General features: G+C 44.7%; 1 protein-coding gene across 2 annotated transcripts in view; it reads right to left on the bottom strand.

Annotated features, from left to right (window-relative positions):
- RARG (retinoic acid receptor gamma) overlaps nt 1-17410 on the bottom strand; it is a 127689-nt gene that overhangs the window by 30586 nt on the left and 79693 nt on the right. Inside the window, exon 1 of one of the 2 annotated variants that reach the window (XM_063119580.1) lies at nt 15586-15985. The exons of the other annotated variant lie outside the window; for it this stretch is intronic. Within the exon in view, the coding sequence (XP_062975650.1) occupies nt 15586-15736 (151 nt within the window). The 5' untranslated portion in view covers nt 15737-15985. Of the gene's footprint in view, nt 1-15585; nt 15986-17410 lie in introns of those variants that run through there. 2 annotated transcript variants of the gene reach the window in all.

The raw sequence follows: 17410 nt of genomic DNA, 5'->3' as shown, positions 1-17410 counted from the left end.
CTGCGCTGACAACCATCTGATGCTCCAACAGAGGGAACAAACCCAAACACGTTCCCAAAGGGCAGGAGGCCGCCGCACCTTCGCCCAGGCAGGACAAGCGGCATGAAATATAGTTGTCAGCCCCCGCTGGGAATGAAGGGAAGTGTCCAGCCCTGGCCCTCTGGGGAACTCTCGAAGGCAGGAAATCCTAATATACAGCCCAGCAAGAGCTTGGGAACAACACATTCATTATGATTCCAAATGCTTCTATCGCTGGCAGAGCGCATAATGTGCTTCAGAGCCCTGGAGCCCTTCTTTGATTCTGCCAAAGAAGGGGACAGAATTTTGGACTACATCACTTCAGGCCGCAGTTGTATTTTTGAACATTTCCTGTGCGTTGTTGGTCTTTAGTCAACTACGACATCCAAGAGAAAGGGTGAACATAGTCTACTGCCTGATGTACTTGTTTTATTATAGATTAATATAAGCTCTCAGAGTGGTTTATAATCATAAAAACAAAAGGAACAGTAAAATAACAAACAACCCAAACAACAATAAAAGAAATAAATTTTTAAAACGTGGCAGGAGGTTCAAAAGCATTGTCCTCCTATGTACCGGCAATCTGAAGCAGAACAGTCTGAGATTGCTGCCACCTCCTTCTGTGCAACGTGTAGCTCACTTCTAAATTGCATTCATCTTCACGAGTCTTTGAAGGAGGTCATCAAAATGCCCATTTTACAGATGAGGAATCCGGATGACATTTTCAAAAACGCACACAGGTCTACACTCGCACATGGCGGCATAAGTCACATTGGAGTGAACGACTGTTCTGCTAACTGGTCTCCATACCACTACATTTTTATTATTATTATTATTATTATTTTATTTATTACATTTTTTATACCGCCCAATAGCCGAAGCTCTCTGGGCGGTTCACAAAAATTAAAACCATCATAAAACAACCAACAAGTTAAAAACACAAATACAAAATACAATATAATAATAATAATAATAATAATAATAATAATAATAATAATAATAAATTTATTTCTTACCCGCCTCTCCCTTTGGATCGAGGCGGGGAACAACATTAGAACAGGAATCAATACATCTTAAAAAATCATGATTTAACATTGATCTGGATAGGCCTGCCGGAAAAGGCTAGTCTTTAAAGCTGCCTTAAAATCACACATAGTGTTAATTTTACGAATCTCCTCCGGTAGGCCATTCCACAATCTGGGGGCGACAGAAGAAAAGGTCCTCTGGGAAACTGATGTCAGCCTAGTTTTAGCTAACTGAAGTAAGTTCACCCCAGAGGACCTGAGTTTGCGGAGCGGACTATATGGGAGAAGGCGATCCCGCAGGTAACCTGGACCCAAACCATTTAGGGCTTTAAAGGTGATGACCAACACTTTGCACTTTGCCCAGAAACTAATTGGCAGCCAGTGGAGTGATTTTAATGTTGGTGTAATGTGGTCACCCCTAGGTGTACCGGTGACCAACCTGGCTGCCATATTTTGAACTAGTTGAAGTTTCCGAACTAGGTACAGTGGCAGCCCTATGTAGAGCGCATTGCAGAAGTCAAGCCTTGAGGTTACCAGCACGTGTACTACTGTCTTTAGGTCTTCTGACTCTAAGAAGGGGCGCAGCTGGCGTATCAGCCGAAGCTGATAGTAGGCACTCCTGGCCGTCACATCTATCTGGGTTGTCATTTGGAGTGACGGATCCAGGAGCACCCCCAAATTGCGAACACAGTCTTTCAGGGGAAGTGTAGCCCCATCCAGAACTGGCTGACACACCTCCAAACCTAGGTCAGAGCCCCTGACAGCAAGCACCTCTGTTTTGTCTGGATTCAGCTTCAGTTCGTTTTTCCTCATCCAGCCCATTACTGCCTCCAAGCATTCATTCAGAGGAGACACACTATCATTAGCTGATGCTGTTATTGAAGGCATAGAGAAATATATTTGGGTGTCATCAGCATACTGATAGCACCCCGCCCCATGCCTCCGGATGATCTCTCCCAGCGGTTTCATGTAGATATTAAACAGCATTGGGGATAGGATGGCACCTTGTGGTACGCCATACAACAGCTCCTTTTTTGAGGAGCAACTATCCCCAAGCATCACCATCTGGAATCTACCTGAGAGGTAGGACCGGAACCACTGGAGCACAGTGCCAGTGTGTTGGATGCGTTGGATGTTACATGCGTTGGATCTATTTCAAATGGTGTTCTATCAGATATTAAAAACAAAATATATAAATAAATGTGATGGCCATTCTGTTATGGAATACACACATATCCTTCTTGTGGAATGTGGACAGGGCATAAAAATGAGAACTGCCCTGAGGAATAGGAATGTAGGAAGCTGCCATATTCTAGGTCAAACTATTTGTCCATCTGGCCCAGTATTATCTACAAGGGCCTGTGATTCACATCACCTGCTACCTGATCTTTTTGAACTTACAGATGCCACAGAGCGAAGCTGGGACTTCCTATTTACAAGCCATACGCTCTACCCCTGAGCTAAACCCCCTTCCCCATAGACAGTCAGGCCTGGATTAACTATTACACCAAATTATCTGCATCGTAGGGCCTGCTCTAATTGTCTAGAAAAAGTGAAAAGTGAGCCCAGTGAGACCTTTCTAGACAGCTAACAAGCAAACCATGAAGACAAACAGCCATCCCTTGTGGCTTGTCCCCAGCATCTGGTACTCAATGGTATACTGTCTCTGAACATGGAAGTTTCATTTAGCTGCCATGTGGTAGATTCAAATCCTCCCCGACTTTCCCCAGAGTTGAGAACACATGTTAAATTGGTACGTCCCAGATTGAATGCACATCTGCATTAAAGATTTGGACTGATTTGCATCACTGTGTGTATGTGTGTGTGTGTACCAAAGCCACTTTTCTATACAACATATTCATTCATTCCAAGTCAGAGAAAACTCAAAAGCTTTCACCCAAAATAGCTTAGGGTAGAAGCTACAACTGAGTCGTTCCTGGCAAAATGCAAATTCTCTTATGCTCCCACCTCCCAACACTTCACAGTGTAAGACTTTGCATTTTGATGCAAGGGGGCTGGGGGCTGAATTCTTATATCTTTGTTATCTTTTCGGCGCCAGGTCAAGACTTTTCTCTTCTCCCAGGCATTTTTAACAGCTTTTTAACAGCATTTAACAACGTTAAGTTTGTTTTTAATGGACCCCACAATTGTTGTTTTTAAATGGATACTGTTGTTTTTATACTGTTTTTATGTGTGTGTGTGTGTTTTTAAATTGTATACTTTTAATGTTTACTATTTTTAAATGTTGTAAACCGCCCAGAGAGCTTCGGCTGTGGGGCGGTATATAAATGTAATTAAATAAATAAATAAATAAATCAGCTTCTTGAAGGTGGCCACTGTTTGCAGAGGGAGAGGCGCCCGTATACAGATAGGTGGCATGCTCCATACACGTCTAGGATCTGCTAAACCCAGTTTAGCAAGAATTACCAGAAGAAGAATCCCAAAGGGGTAAGCATACTGTTTTAATTATCTATTTACTGTATTTATAACCCACCTTTCAACATGGGTTCACAAGGCAGTGTACACAATAAACACACACACACTCAATTATGTCAACAAATATAAAAATATCCCATGTCAACAAGTGTAAAACTAATTAAAATAGTTTTTAAAAATAGCAAGAAAACAATCTGAATCTATAGCAGATAAAGTCAAAAAGTAGTTAAGGCACCTTGAAGGTTAAGGCCCAGCGTTACATATTACCTTTGCAACACAACTGCTACCCTCTGCCCCACACGGCTGACTCGCTGTTGCACAGCTAAAGTTCCACATCATGCAGGATGCCTCCACGGTGTGGTGCTTTCAATGCGGCCCGATGGAGGTGTAGCACATTACTGAATGGATGACAGGGCTGACTGCAGGGGCAGAAGCAATCAGGCCACAAAGCCAATGTGCAAAATGGCCCTAAATGGATTAGCATAGCAGGAGCCACTCAAGTAATGTATCTCTTATTCAGTACCCTTGGGGAAGAAACATGGTTCCAGTACTAAGGAACCTGCTTTGTATGCAAAGTTCGGGGTTCACTTCCCAGCATCTCCAGGTATTAAGAGAGCAAAATCTGGGCCAGGTGGATGGCTGTGCTTTTTTGGAACTGGAGCTTTTTCCATACTTGGGGTTGGATTCAGATCTGTCATTCTGCCAGCTGCAGGATACCACTGGTGGAACGGACCGTCCACATCCCCTCCTCCCCACGCAGTGCACCGCACACTCTCCTAATCTGCTCTGCAGGGGTGAGGGACCGTTTGGAGCAGATTTGGGGGCACACAGAGGGCTGCAGTAGGGACTCCAGGATGGCAAACTCCCATTGAACAAGTGGTACCCCTCTGCTGCTGGAACAATGGTGGTGGATCCAACCCGAGGCACTTCGTGTAGAATCGCCATGCCTCATTCACTCGCATTTTACGAATGGCCATCGTCGATTCGTAATCCACAGCTGTTTCCACGGTGCTTTGTCAGACTTTATTCTTATTGCAGGAAATCTAACTTTTTTTTTTTAGAAGGATGGAAGATTAGTGCAATCTCCACAGGTGCAGATGCCCCTTAGCACTACTCTTCTGTCTTTTTAAAGAGGTTTTGACATTGGCAGTGACATATCAGACAAACGAACATGATACAGACATTCACCATAAACTTTGCAGTATGACTTTATAAATGTCATCCATTATATAACTGTGTTAACTTTTATAATTGATTCTTTAACACTAAAACGCTTTTCCAGCTATTTGTTTGAAATACTAAAATATTAGCACAATATTTGCTGCCTTGAGGCCCAGTATTGGGCAAAAGACGGGATACAAATATAATAATAATAATAATAATAATAATAATAATAATAATAATAATAATAATGTGAAAAGCATTATAATCACTATAACATTATTTTAAAAAAATAAAATAAAGGAGGGAAAACCCTTCTGGTCACCACCTTTTTATCAATGTGTTTTTTCCTAATTAAATATTTCTAATCTACAGGGTTTTCCCTGCAAATTAAATATTTCTAATCTGTACTTCCAGTCCAAAACAAACATTAAACACTTTGTCCACTGCTACCCATGAGATGTCAAGAAACAATCACACTTTGGCACCGTTCAGAAGACACCTTAAGCCTTATTTATTGTGGTTAAAGCCGTGGTTTAAGGTGTCTTCTGAACACAGCCTGGCTTTCCGGCTTAACCAACATGGTTAAAGCCATGGTTTAAGGTGTCTTCTGAATGGGGCCTTAAAGGAATACATCCTTAGTGCTAAACAAATGGATGTTCCTTTCTAAAGGGTTGCTCAGATATTTCCCCACCCCCCAAAAGGGCCACCCAGATGAACTGGTCTTTTCACTTCCCCACCCACAGCAGCTGCCCGCTGTTATGGACAGAACATAGCAGGATGAACATACTGTATAGAGAAGTGGAATATCTGCAGTAAGTCCACTGCAGTGGTGCCAGAATATAGGGGAGGCTTTAAGAATTTCGCCCTACAGCAGAGATGGGGAAAGTATGTCGCTCCAGATGTCATGGGATTGCAACTCCCATCATCCTGTACCACTGGTTGATGGGAGTTGTAGTCCAACAACACCTGGAGGGGGCATGTTCCCTTCCACTGCCCTACAGCTTCTCTAAGTTGTACTTAGAGCACCTCTCCCCCCAAGGCTTATGTTGACGACATGAGCTACTAGCTCCCCCCAAGAGTCCTAGCTCACAGCTCCTCCCAGCCACACACAGGAGCATTCACATGCTAATGATCTTCTCTTCAGCCTTTCCCCCATTGCATAGGCAACCCCTCCAGGTTTCTGCCCCAGCTGCAAGACCCCCCCAAGTCCCTTGGCCCTTGTCGTTCCAGGATTCTTCCTCCATGACACTGCCAATCAAACTCCTGATTCTATGCCATCAACCCCAGCTGAATAGAGAGGGGAAGAAAAGGTGCTGTTTATCAAGGCATCAGAAAAACCGCTGGCAAACTAACATAAGGCTCCTTCGAGGCCCTTGTCAGGCCAAGTTGTTATCAAGTCTGTCATTTCCTGGAGAGCATCACATTTTAGTCCTAACTTAATCCTCTCTAAATAGCTTGGTACACACCCAAATAACTGCCTGGAGCCACTCAGGGGAGAAGAGGGAACTGGAGGACTCTCTGTCTCTCTCAAGTGTTTACAAACCATCCAACATCCACAGTGGGGCTCAGGTACCCGATAGATACCAAAGCAGTGAAGGAGAGAGATGTTTAGTGAGATACGGAAGCTGACAATAAAGATCCAGGGGGCATGAAGATTCTTGAGCCTTTCCATGTCCAGGAGGCGGAAGCAGCAGTGCAAAGAAAGCCCTGATGACTCCCCCCCTCCCTGAACCCAATCAGGTGGCCATACTCTTGCACTCCATACTGTAACCATCACACTCACAAACATTAATGCCGATTAGTCCTTCAGATTACTTTGAAGCATGCCTGGAATAGGAAACTCTGCTTTTAAAATCTGTGGTTTTGGTGCAGTTTCACAATGTTTGCTATGATTTCTCTCAGATTGTTAGTTATACGTTTTAAACTCCTTTTTACATTTCACCACTAATTATTCCCCCCTGCCCCACGTGCTGTTTTTAGGCTGGTGGGGAAGGGGCTGGACTATTTTTTAATGTATTGTTTTTAATATACATTTTGATGTTTCTATGATTGCATGTTTTGTATTTTATGGATTCAAAACGCTTAATAAGTGCTCAGAGCAGTTGATGGGCTGTATAACAATGTTGTATGTAAGAAAATGAATGAATGAATGAATAAATCCGAGCACAATTTGCTTTTTAGTGCTCTTCAGGTTCAATGAGCCTCGTGTGGCGCAGAGCGGTAAAGCAGAAGTTTCTGCAGCTGAAACTCTCCCCACGGCCTGAGTTCGATCCCAGCGGAAGCTGGTTTCATGCAGCCGGCTCGGGTAGACTCAGCCTTCCATCCTCCCGAGGTTGGTAAAATGAGTACCCAGTTAGCTGGGGGAAAGCTAATCATGGCAGGGGAAGGCAACGGCAAACCACCCCGCTATAAGGCCTGCCAAGAAAACGTCAGTGAAAGCTGGCGTCCCTCCAAGAGTCAGTAATGACTCAGTGCTTGCATGAGAGGTTCCTTTCCTTTCCTTTCAGGTTCAACACAGGTTGTTTCCTTGCAGTTCAGCAAGGTATCCCATCCCATACTACAGAACCTCAAGTCCGAGGCAAGGGGTAACTGGGCCGGATCCAACATGGCCACCCACTTTCTCACAACTGATGTGCTGGTATTTGGAGGTGGAGGGTTTGCCCCATCACCACTGGAATGCGCCTCACTGGCTACGACAAGGTCTCCAGCTCATCTACACACAAAGGAGGCTCTAAATTATGTACTTGGAATACATCATACAAAAAAATCTTGATTTGCATCTCTGCCTCAGCCCGCCACCCCACCCCTATCTACATAAAACAGAAATAAAAACTGCAAATAACTGCAGGGATGGCCACTAGTTTAGGTGGCTTTTTTTTAAGGACTAGACAACCTCTATCAACCATTATTACTTATGACAGCAGAATGGAACCTCCATGATCAGAGGCAGTATACCTCTGGATATCAGATAGAGAGATGGGAAAACAGGGAAAGGCTTCCCGGAGGCAGCTGGCTGACCACTGTTGGAAGAAGAACCCTGGATGAGATGGTCCTACCAAGCAAGATCAGTCTTATATTATTGCTGCATGGACAAATCCATTTAAGGGTGTGAGGGTGGGGAATGTTGGGAGTTGTAGGACTTATTTCTGTGGAAAGTTGCAGAGGATTGTGCCCTAAGACACACAGCACATTAGAAGTGGCATATGTCATTGGTTTTCTTTACAAATGTAAATAGTAAAATAAAAGGTAAATACATAAGAAATGTTGATACTTTCCAGCAAGGTCTGGAGGACATGAAGGACGACATGAGAAAAGGGGCCTTCACTTAACAGTGAGGAACAGGAAGCTGTACAGGACTCAAGCTCAGCTTCTGTGAAATATACGGCCCCTTCTTTTATTTTTCCTTAGAGGCATTTGCCTTGAAACAAGCTGGAACTCTGAGGTTTGTGAATAAATCATCACATCAAACATTCCCTTTTCGGCTGAATTTCCTTCAAGACATTGCATTTGCATTTTTGGGGCTTTGCATATGTTCACACTTTTCATCCTAACTATGAAAACTAGGGATGAGTGAATGTCTCAAGCTCATAAGAACATAAGAAGAGCCCTGCTGGATCAGACCAAGGGTCTATCTAGTCCAGCACTCTGTTCACACAATGGCCAACCAGCTGTTATCCAGGGATCCATAAGCAAGACATGATGCAATAGCACCCACCCACCCATGTTCCCCAGCAACTGGTGCTGCTATCTCTGATTTCACTCAGGTCTCATTTCTCCAATGGTAAATTCAACCCATCCTGATTCTGCACTGGATTGCAAATTATGATATATATATATTTAGTCCTCAAAACTCTATACACATTCTTTCTTTCTTTCTTTATTTATTTATTACATTTCTATACTGCCCAATAGCCGGAGCTCTCTGGGCGGTTCACAAAAATTAAAAACATTCAGAGTATAAAACAACAGTATAAAACCATACTATAAAATACAATATAATTTTATTTATTTATTTATTTATTTATTAAACTTATATACCGCTTCCATAGCCAGGGCTCTCTGGGCGGTTTACAGAAATTATAAAAGCTCAACCAGATAAAAACAGCAGCAATGCAAAATTACAAATTTAAAACACCAAATTAAAATTTATTTATAGACTGTTAAAATGCTGCGAGAATAAAAAGGTCTCCTCCTGGCGTCTAAAAGCATATAATGTAGGTGCCAAGCGAACCACCTTTAAAAAATCTGCACTTCTGGACGCCTTTCCCCCAAATGTATACATTTTGTGTGCACTTTTGGAATTATACACATTTTCCCCTGTTGTGTTCTTGTACACATTTTTTTAAAAAATCTATGCATTTTTGCACTTTTTTGCAAACAGCATCACAAACTTTAAACTGTACAGATTTCAGCAGCAAACTGCATTTCAGTTCATGTCCTGGTTTGGGAAGTGTGAATTTGGAATGTTTGCATTGAAATGTGATCCAAACGAATTTTTCACCCATCCCTAATGAAAACTACAATGTTGCTTTTTCTGGGGTTTTTTTTTAACATTTTAAAAATGGAAAGAAGGGAAAAGAAAACTGGATCCTCAGAAAGCCAGGATCAACATTGTACACAGCATGGACAGAGCATACAAATAGCCTCAGGGCTCTGTGGATGTTACAAGGCCCTTACCATACTAATACTGGAATCGCTATTCCTTTCCTTTTGTCTTGATACAACCTTCATTACACTGGTGTTCCTATCATCCTCAACTTTTGTACCCATTATACCAGGTGTGTCTTAAACCAGGTTCAAAGTGTTCCAAGTATTCCTAATAGAATATTCCTTCTGGGTCACAGCTGACTTACAGTGGCCAGAGGTGAGATTTTAAAGCTCTAGGATTTTACTTCTATCTTTCCATCGGTTTGTGTTTGTGCTTTAAATTATCATACGAGATAGTGTTATGGGTTTATAGCTCATCCCAAATCTCAGATTAGACATGATTAAACTTGATCTAAAAACAACCCCCAATTTATTATTCTGGAAAATATTATGACATGCATGACCAATGAATTAAAATAATAACTGGTGCTGTTACCAGAACGCCAGCAATACATGATCATATTCATGAGGCCTAAGAGAACAGTGATATGTGGGCACAACAAGGGGATGCACACCCATATCTGCTAGTATTTAAGCTAAGAAATAATATCAAAATGCCTTCCAAATCCCATCTCCCACTAAGCACTGGTCCAGACAGCAGGGCAGCAGGAATGGCTGACCTGGGTCTTAATCAGAAGGGAAGAGGAGGCTTTTAAATCAGGAGTGGGCCACTTGTGACCCTCAAGATGTTTTGGCCTACAAGACCCATCATCCCTCACCATTGGCTACATTGGTTAGGACTGATGGGGATTGTAGATGAAAACATCCAGAGGGCCACACGTTGTCCATCCCTGCTAATGAATGTATTTTTTAGAGCGCTTTCACTGGGTGCAGATGAAGGCCTTGTTCTATGGAAGCCAAGCCAAAGTAAGCGTAGGCCTTGCCAAAGCAGAGGCTCCACCATACAGAATGGCTTAAAATAACACACACCAAGATTGCAATCCTGAGTCTTAGTCTGAGCAGCCCTGGGTTCTTATGTGTCAATGCATCTCTTGCAACTGATCAAGCGATCTCTAAGCAGCCAGTGAGGAGGCAACCATAAGAAAGGGACAGAATCCGAACAGCCTCTTACAGCCATCAGCAGCAGCTGCTGAGCACTTTTAGCCCCACATGTCTGGAAGACACCCACCCTTTTATTTTATCCGCTAGGAAGGCCACAAGCCCCCAGATCGACCCCAGCACAGTCAGAACCAATGGTCCATGGGCATTCGCCAACTCAGGGTCCCTGTTCCCTGCCCTTCCTCCAACACTGCTTAAGTCGGGTTGAGGGGCAGGGGTAGTTGAAGGGCTTTAAAAGCCTAAATTGCTGAAATTGAGGAAATTCCTGCCCTCGCCTTGCCAGAGCTTCAAACAAGCCATTTATAACCAGCTGTAAAATGTTTGCAGCTGGGATGCTATATAAGCCATTTGTCTCAGCAACAGCATTCCTGATGGCAGAAAGCATGTCCCACACATGGAAATGCACGCGTACACACACACACACACACACACACGGCCAGTCCTACCATTAAGCAGAAGGAGGCAGTTGCCTTAGGTGGCAGATGCTGGGGCAGTGAGGAACCTCCACCATTCCCCAAGTCCCCTAAGGTAGCCTGTCTTGGACCCCCAAAGCTAGCCTGCTTTCCCCAGATGCAGTGGAGGAAGCTGTCCCATGACCAGTGTATAAGTAATATTTAACTGCCAGTCCTGTTGGATGGTATGGGTAAGATCCAGGTTTACTTATGCCCACATTAGTCCCATTGAAATCAATGGAACAAGTTAGTCACAACTATTGTAAGTACCACTGATTTCTAAGGTCCACTCTATAAGAACATAAAAACAAACATAGGAAGAACCATGCTGGATCAGACCAAGGGTACATCTAGTCCAGCATTCTGTTCACAAGTAGCCAACCAGCTGTCAAACAGGAACCCACAGGCAGGGCACAGGTGCAACAACACCCTCCCTCCCATGTTCCCCAGCAACTGGTGTACATAGTCTTCCTGCCTCTGATACTGGAGGTAGCACATAGCCATTGGGCCTGTATGATTAAATCTGAATCCAACCCTCTCTATGGAACGGCAAAGGGTACCATCTTTGCCTCAAGCAGCAAAATAGCTTGGGGTAGCCCTGTATGCACACACACATGAATGCACTATCACCCCAAACATCCCAAACAGTGCTCACATAGCTTACACAAGCGATATTTTACACATATGCTTAGTTCCCCCACTCACAGATGCTCACTACACTTACACACTAGTATATCCGTGACACTAATGCACATCTAAGTTTTCTTTCACCCATTGTATAGACATCACATTCCTATGTAAACTAATGGCACATTCACACATATTCTTTATTTAGAACATGCTGCGCATGTATACATCATGCGCACCACACCATAAGGGCACCAAAACCCTAACCTAAAGCACACAAAACTCTCAAGCTTAGGATGAGTTTTGTTTTGTTTGATCTTTTGTATCTGGAACAGTCTTTAGGACTAAACTTTAGGACTTTAGTGCTTTTTATACTGTATTTTGTAATTGTGCTTTTAACATGTTGGTTGTTTTATTATGGTTTTAATTTTTGTGAACCGCCCAGAGAGCTTCGGCTATTGGGCGGTATAGAAATGTAATAAAATAAATAAATAAACTCTTGAATTTAAAATAAAATAAAGGCTGAGGTTCTCAAGATACTTTATCCACTAGACATTTCTGTGCTTGGGCAGCAGAAACATAGAATTGTGGAATATACAAAGCCTTACCTATACTTTTCTAGCAATGTTCACAGACAAAATGAAAGTCTGGTGACTGGAAAGATCATTGATCTAATTCAACAGCCAGTGGGCCCAATTCATACTTTCAATATGTAATTATCCTATCCCGACCAACTGCATAAGATCAGATTGGTGGATGAATCTGTTTTGCAGTTATCCCCACCTTCCCTTAAAAAAATGGGGCATGGTTCCAGCTAGATGCAACAGAAAGAGTTTCCAACCTCTGCTCAGCCACAAAGCTCACTGAGTCGCCTTGGACAAGTCATGCTCTTTAGGCTAACCTACCTCTCAGGGTTGCAGTGAAGAGAAATGAGATTTACTAGAAAACTAATATAGAAATGACAAATAACGCAATTTCCTACTATTGTAGAGGCCTCTATCATTGGTGCCAGAGTAGTTTCACTGACTGATCTTACATTACTTTTATCTTAACTAGTTATTCAGATCCCTAGTTGAGATAAAAGACCCAATCTAGGGATCCCTAGGGAACGAGGGATTCAGATTTCACATGGAAAGTAAGTTGGATAAGAAGACTGGGTAGCCAGTCATGTCTGGCACTGGGACAGTGTGCGCATGGCAGATTACATAGTCAGGAGAGGACACTCTATGGATACAGATGCTCATATGTCCACATTTTCAGGCATGTTCTGCAACCAAGCCTAGTTTTCCTTGTGGGCTTCCATGATTCACTGTAGTTGCTGAGACATAAAGCAAGTGATTCCAACAAAGTTATTAGCGCACAATGTTATTTTTAGTTTTACTCATTTGCCTGAAATTGCATACATGTTAGTTATTTGCAGCACAGAAGGGAAAAAAATAAATAAAGAGCAAAGCCTCTAACAATGTTCTCGGCCTGGTCACTTGGGAGGGAATCCACAGATATGTGAAGACATGGAAAAATTCCAGAAAAAAATGGGGAGTACCACAAAAATGTGTGTGTGTGGGAAGCATTTCCCCCTAATCTTGTCAGGAATTTTTGGAAAAATTTGAAAGAAAGAAAAAATTGGTTACACCCAATTTTTGGTTCTCCCCAGCCCTGCAAGCCTTCATATCTCTAGTCTCCAGTATAGCACAAATGCAGGGACAGCCTTCCCCCCACCCTGGGCTGCTCCCACTTTCTCATTGTTCCCTGGATTCTGACTTTGTTGCAAGGAGGGGGGGGGAGAATGGGGGAATCACTAATGCCAAGGCAGCTGAGACATAAAACAGAAATGTGTTCACAGCAAAATAAAAGACTTGGTGCAGAGGGGACACCCCATCCCTCTCTCAGTTTTGTAGCTGCTTCTGCAAAAAGAAGGTGTGCATTGATGATTGAGAAAGGTGGCTGTTGATGATGCCAGGATGCATCAGCAAATGTATTATAAATCCAGGTATCCAAATCAGAAGAGAAAGCACGTTGCCATGCAAATAAGTTCAGCTGACTTACAATTGTCAGCAAAGCCTTTCCTAAATTGGCCCATCCTCACCTTCCCTGCATTTCCTCCACCACTCTACATCCTCATTATTCCCTGACATTTCCTGCCATCTTCGCTTTGGCTCACCTAAAGTAGATTTATTAGCCTTCCAGGGAGAAAGTTCAGATTAGTTCTAGATCCTGAGAAGTGCCTGGCACACTCTTGGGTGCCAAATACTTAAATAGTGGCAGTCACCTGTAGTACAAGCCACCTGTAGGCATGAGTGGGAAACGAAGCAAGGCAAAAAACAAAACAAAACACCAGAAACACTCTAATTTTTTTGTTATAAGGCAGCATAGAAATATCATAAATAATACCTCGCTTATTTTTAAGGGAAAACAGATGCTGGGGCTATACTGACCTGGAAACTATACCCTATGACCTGGAAACCCTAATTCCAAATTGTGAAAAGGGTGTCTAGTAGGGGTTACTCCATGGTGATGAAAATGCACCTTGCCCATGCCCAGAGGCACTATTTTTAGCACTTAACAAATGTCAAAGTTGACAGCTTCAGACCCAGAAGCCTCTGCCCCTCTGTAATCGAATTCCTTTGTTCCCCTGAAATATCATTTTTTGAGATTACTATTATTTCCAAAGAGTTCCATGCGAGGGGGCTTCTGGTAGTGCCTTTGCACCTTATGCGAGCGCTCTTTAGGGAGGGTTTTAAAAAAAATCCTTCCATTGCTGTTACAGAGCTTAGACAGGAAGCGTTTTGATTTTCAGGCACCGGCGAAAGAGTTAAAGTGCCACATTTCTAGCGAGCGCTTTGGCAGCCAGGCTGGGGTGGGGCCGCTCCAAATGAAATCGCTTTGAAAGGGAGCGAGGAAGAGCGAGCTCCCATCGGACCAGGGGGGAGGAGGGGTGGGGAAGAGAGGGAACTGCATCCCAAGGTGCCCCCAAAGGTACTAGGGAGGTGCCTCCGCCGCAGTGCCTTGTTGCCCCCACCCCGGTTGCGTGTGTGTGTGTGTGTGTGTGTAAATCAAAGACTTATTCTTCTGCAAGTTGTAAACATTCGTGGTGGGTGCCAAAAAGCGAGGAAGGGAGGGAGGGAAGCGATTTGGCAGCTGCTCAAAGAAAAAAAAAGGAACGCAGGAACGGCTGGGGACACCCTTGGGTGTTTGACACATCTCTCGCACACCTTCTACCTGCAGATTCTTCCGGTGTACATGAAAATAAAGGTGCAACATCGCCTCCCCGCCGCCGAACTCAACGCTTCCCGGCTCCTCGATCTAACTGCATTTCGTGGTGCTCTACAGCTAAAACTTCAATCCCCCCCCCCTCCCGGTTGTTGTTTTAAACCAAGGAAGGGGAACAAAGTTAAACTCAAGCCACAGTTGACCACAAAGCCAGTGAATGGGTGAATCCCTCCCCATCCCGTCCATACCTCACCAGCAGGTCTCCCTCCCTGTCTTATACCATTTCCATAACAACCTCCTCTCTCCCCGCCACCTCTGGTCGCCAAAAAGAAAAAGAACTTCAAAGTTTCCCCCCTCATCTGGTGTTCATAATGCGTTTCCACATCAAGACAAAGAGCCACCGCGCAGAGGTATCCCCCCAGTTCCCCCATGTAACCGAGGCACCGTAGAAGCCTCCTCAGATCAGAACAAGGCGGCTACAAAATCGTCCAGATATCAAAATCACGCAACCCCTCCCTGGTGGTGGTGGTCGTGGTGTTGTTGTTTAGGAGAAACGAAAGACTATTTATTTTAATTTTTTTTAGCATGGTCACATCCCATTGTCCCGTCCCGTGTCCCACACCCACCCACGGCGCGCGCCTGTCCTCTTTTGCAACGCCAGAGTTCCGAAGCAGGAAACAAAAAGTTGGAAAATTGGAACGCGTACCAACCAATCAGTTCCGCAACCCCTACCAAACAGCGCCCTCTAGGAGGATGCCCATGCCGATCCACTCGTGCTCCAAGCCCACGCAGGGTTAAAAGAAAATCCCCAACCCCACCCACGTCAACACCCGTAAGAAGCCAAAATCAAGTCATTCCTCCAAATGCTCCCGCCACCCATTACACCACCCACGCACCCACCCAAAAGATCAAGCAGCCCGAGCTTAGATCGGCGCCGGTTCACCTACATTGCAAACTGGCCGGCTGAGGCCACCCGAAGGGATCCAAGCCCACAAAACACGGGCTGATGCTGGGCTTCCGCAGCATGCAAGCGCTCCGGTTGGTAACATCGTAGAGTTGCCGCGGCCCGACGGCGAACGCCTCCATGCAATCGTACATCTTAGCCTCCGGAAAGAATCCGTTTGGAGTGGAAATGGGCGAAGGAGAAGAGAACTAATGCTGGTAGTAGCAGCGGTGATGGTGATGATGATAATAATGGTGCGTTTATATGACGAAGATGATCCAGGAAGAGATGGAAATGTTCACCGCCTCCCAGAGCAGAGGCGGGGAGCTTGGCTGCGATCACACGCCCGAGCACCCCCGTCTGAACTCCACGCGTGTAACGCGCTCGCCACGAGTGAAGTTGGGCACTTCAAAGTCCAGGCGCTGCGATCGCTTTTGACCGCCTGCTTAACAGGCTACTACCTTGGGGCAAAAGCGGCGAAGGGCTCCCAAGCTTTGTGGGCGTGTCTCGGCGCTGAAAGGGGCTGGGCTACGTGTGGGAGGGAAGGACACTCACTCATACGCGCGCACACACGCACACACACACACACAACTACATGCCGCCGCCGTCGCACACGGGAGCGCAACACACTTCCAGGAGGACCAAGGAAACGCGCAAACAAACACTGATTCACGCAATGAGGAAATATCATAGACACACACGTAGGCAGGGTTATTCTTGTTTCGTTTCTTCCCCCCCCTCCTTCTGTTGCTTCTTCTTTCCCAAGCCCCACGCGCGATGGCACTGAAAACACGGCAGCCGAAAGATTACGAAGTTTAACAAATACGCACAGGTGCTTGTGCATGCTTACTCCGAAGCCAGTTGAACAAAGCGTGGGACGGAGGACCGAAACAGACATGACTTTAAATCTGTGTCTAGCAGCTACATATTTTATTCGCCTTTACTTTAGAGTTGGTGCAGGGGCCTGATCCGAATCTTCTTCTTCTTCTTCTTCTTCTTCTTCTTCTTCTTCTTCTTCTTCTTCTTCTTCTTCTTCTTCTAGCACCATCAATGTACACCATCAATCTTAAAAGCCCCTCCCTCATGCCAAGGCAGGAATCCAGATGGGGGTATCCTGCCCCTACTCTAAAGATAACATACATAGGCTCAAATTGGGGGGGGGCACAGGGAGGGGCTGTGGCTCAGTGGTAGAGCACCTACTTTGCACGCAGGAAGTCCCAGGTTCAATCCCTGGTGTCTCCAGGTAGGGGCTGGAAAAACTCCTACCTGAAAACCTAGAGTGCTGCTGCAAGTCAGTGTTGGCAATACCAAGCTAGTTGGACCAAGGGTCTGACTCAGAATAAACACAGCCTCCTATACATGTTTTATGAAGTGTCCACATATGCAAAACCATGGACTTGTGATCCTGATCCGTGCTGCATATAGGAACACAGAACAGTGACTGCATGTCCATATTCACAATGGGTGAACTGCTGGTTAGAAAGAATCCTCCCGTTCAACTATAAGTCTATGAGTCAAAGCGGAGGGACGGGGCAGGAGGAGGAATGGATGTGCATCCTTTTGCCACTCTTTGATCGCTTTGTTTGCAAGACTATGGCGGGGCCCTCAAAAGGCATTAGGACATAATGCAAATAGTGAGTTGCTGTCTATATAGGATATGTTGGGTCTGCAGAGTGGAAGGTTGTCCACCACTTCCAAATCCCCCACCCCCAATTGGTCCCAATAGTGGTGGTGAACATCCTGAGCATCAGTGCTGATTCCAGTTTTTGGAGGGCCTTTGGGCAAGACACCTTCCATGGCCCCCTCCCACAGTGAGTCTGCCTCCCCAC

The sequence above is a fragment of the Elgaria multicarinata genome, chromosome 3 (assembly GCF_023053635.1).
Source record: "Elgaria multicarinata webbii isolate HBS135686 ecotype San Diego chromosome 3, rElgMul1.1.pri, whole genome shotgun sequence".
NCBI classification, from domain to species: Eukaryota; Metazoa; Chordata; class Lepidosauria; order Squamata; family Anguidae; genus Elgaria; species Elgaria multicarinata.
Note: the sequence above shows the minus strand (reverse complement) of the source record. Positions and strands in the feature narration are given on the sequence as shown.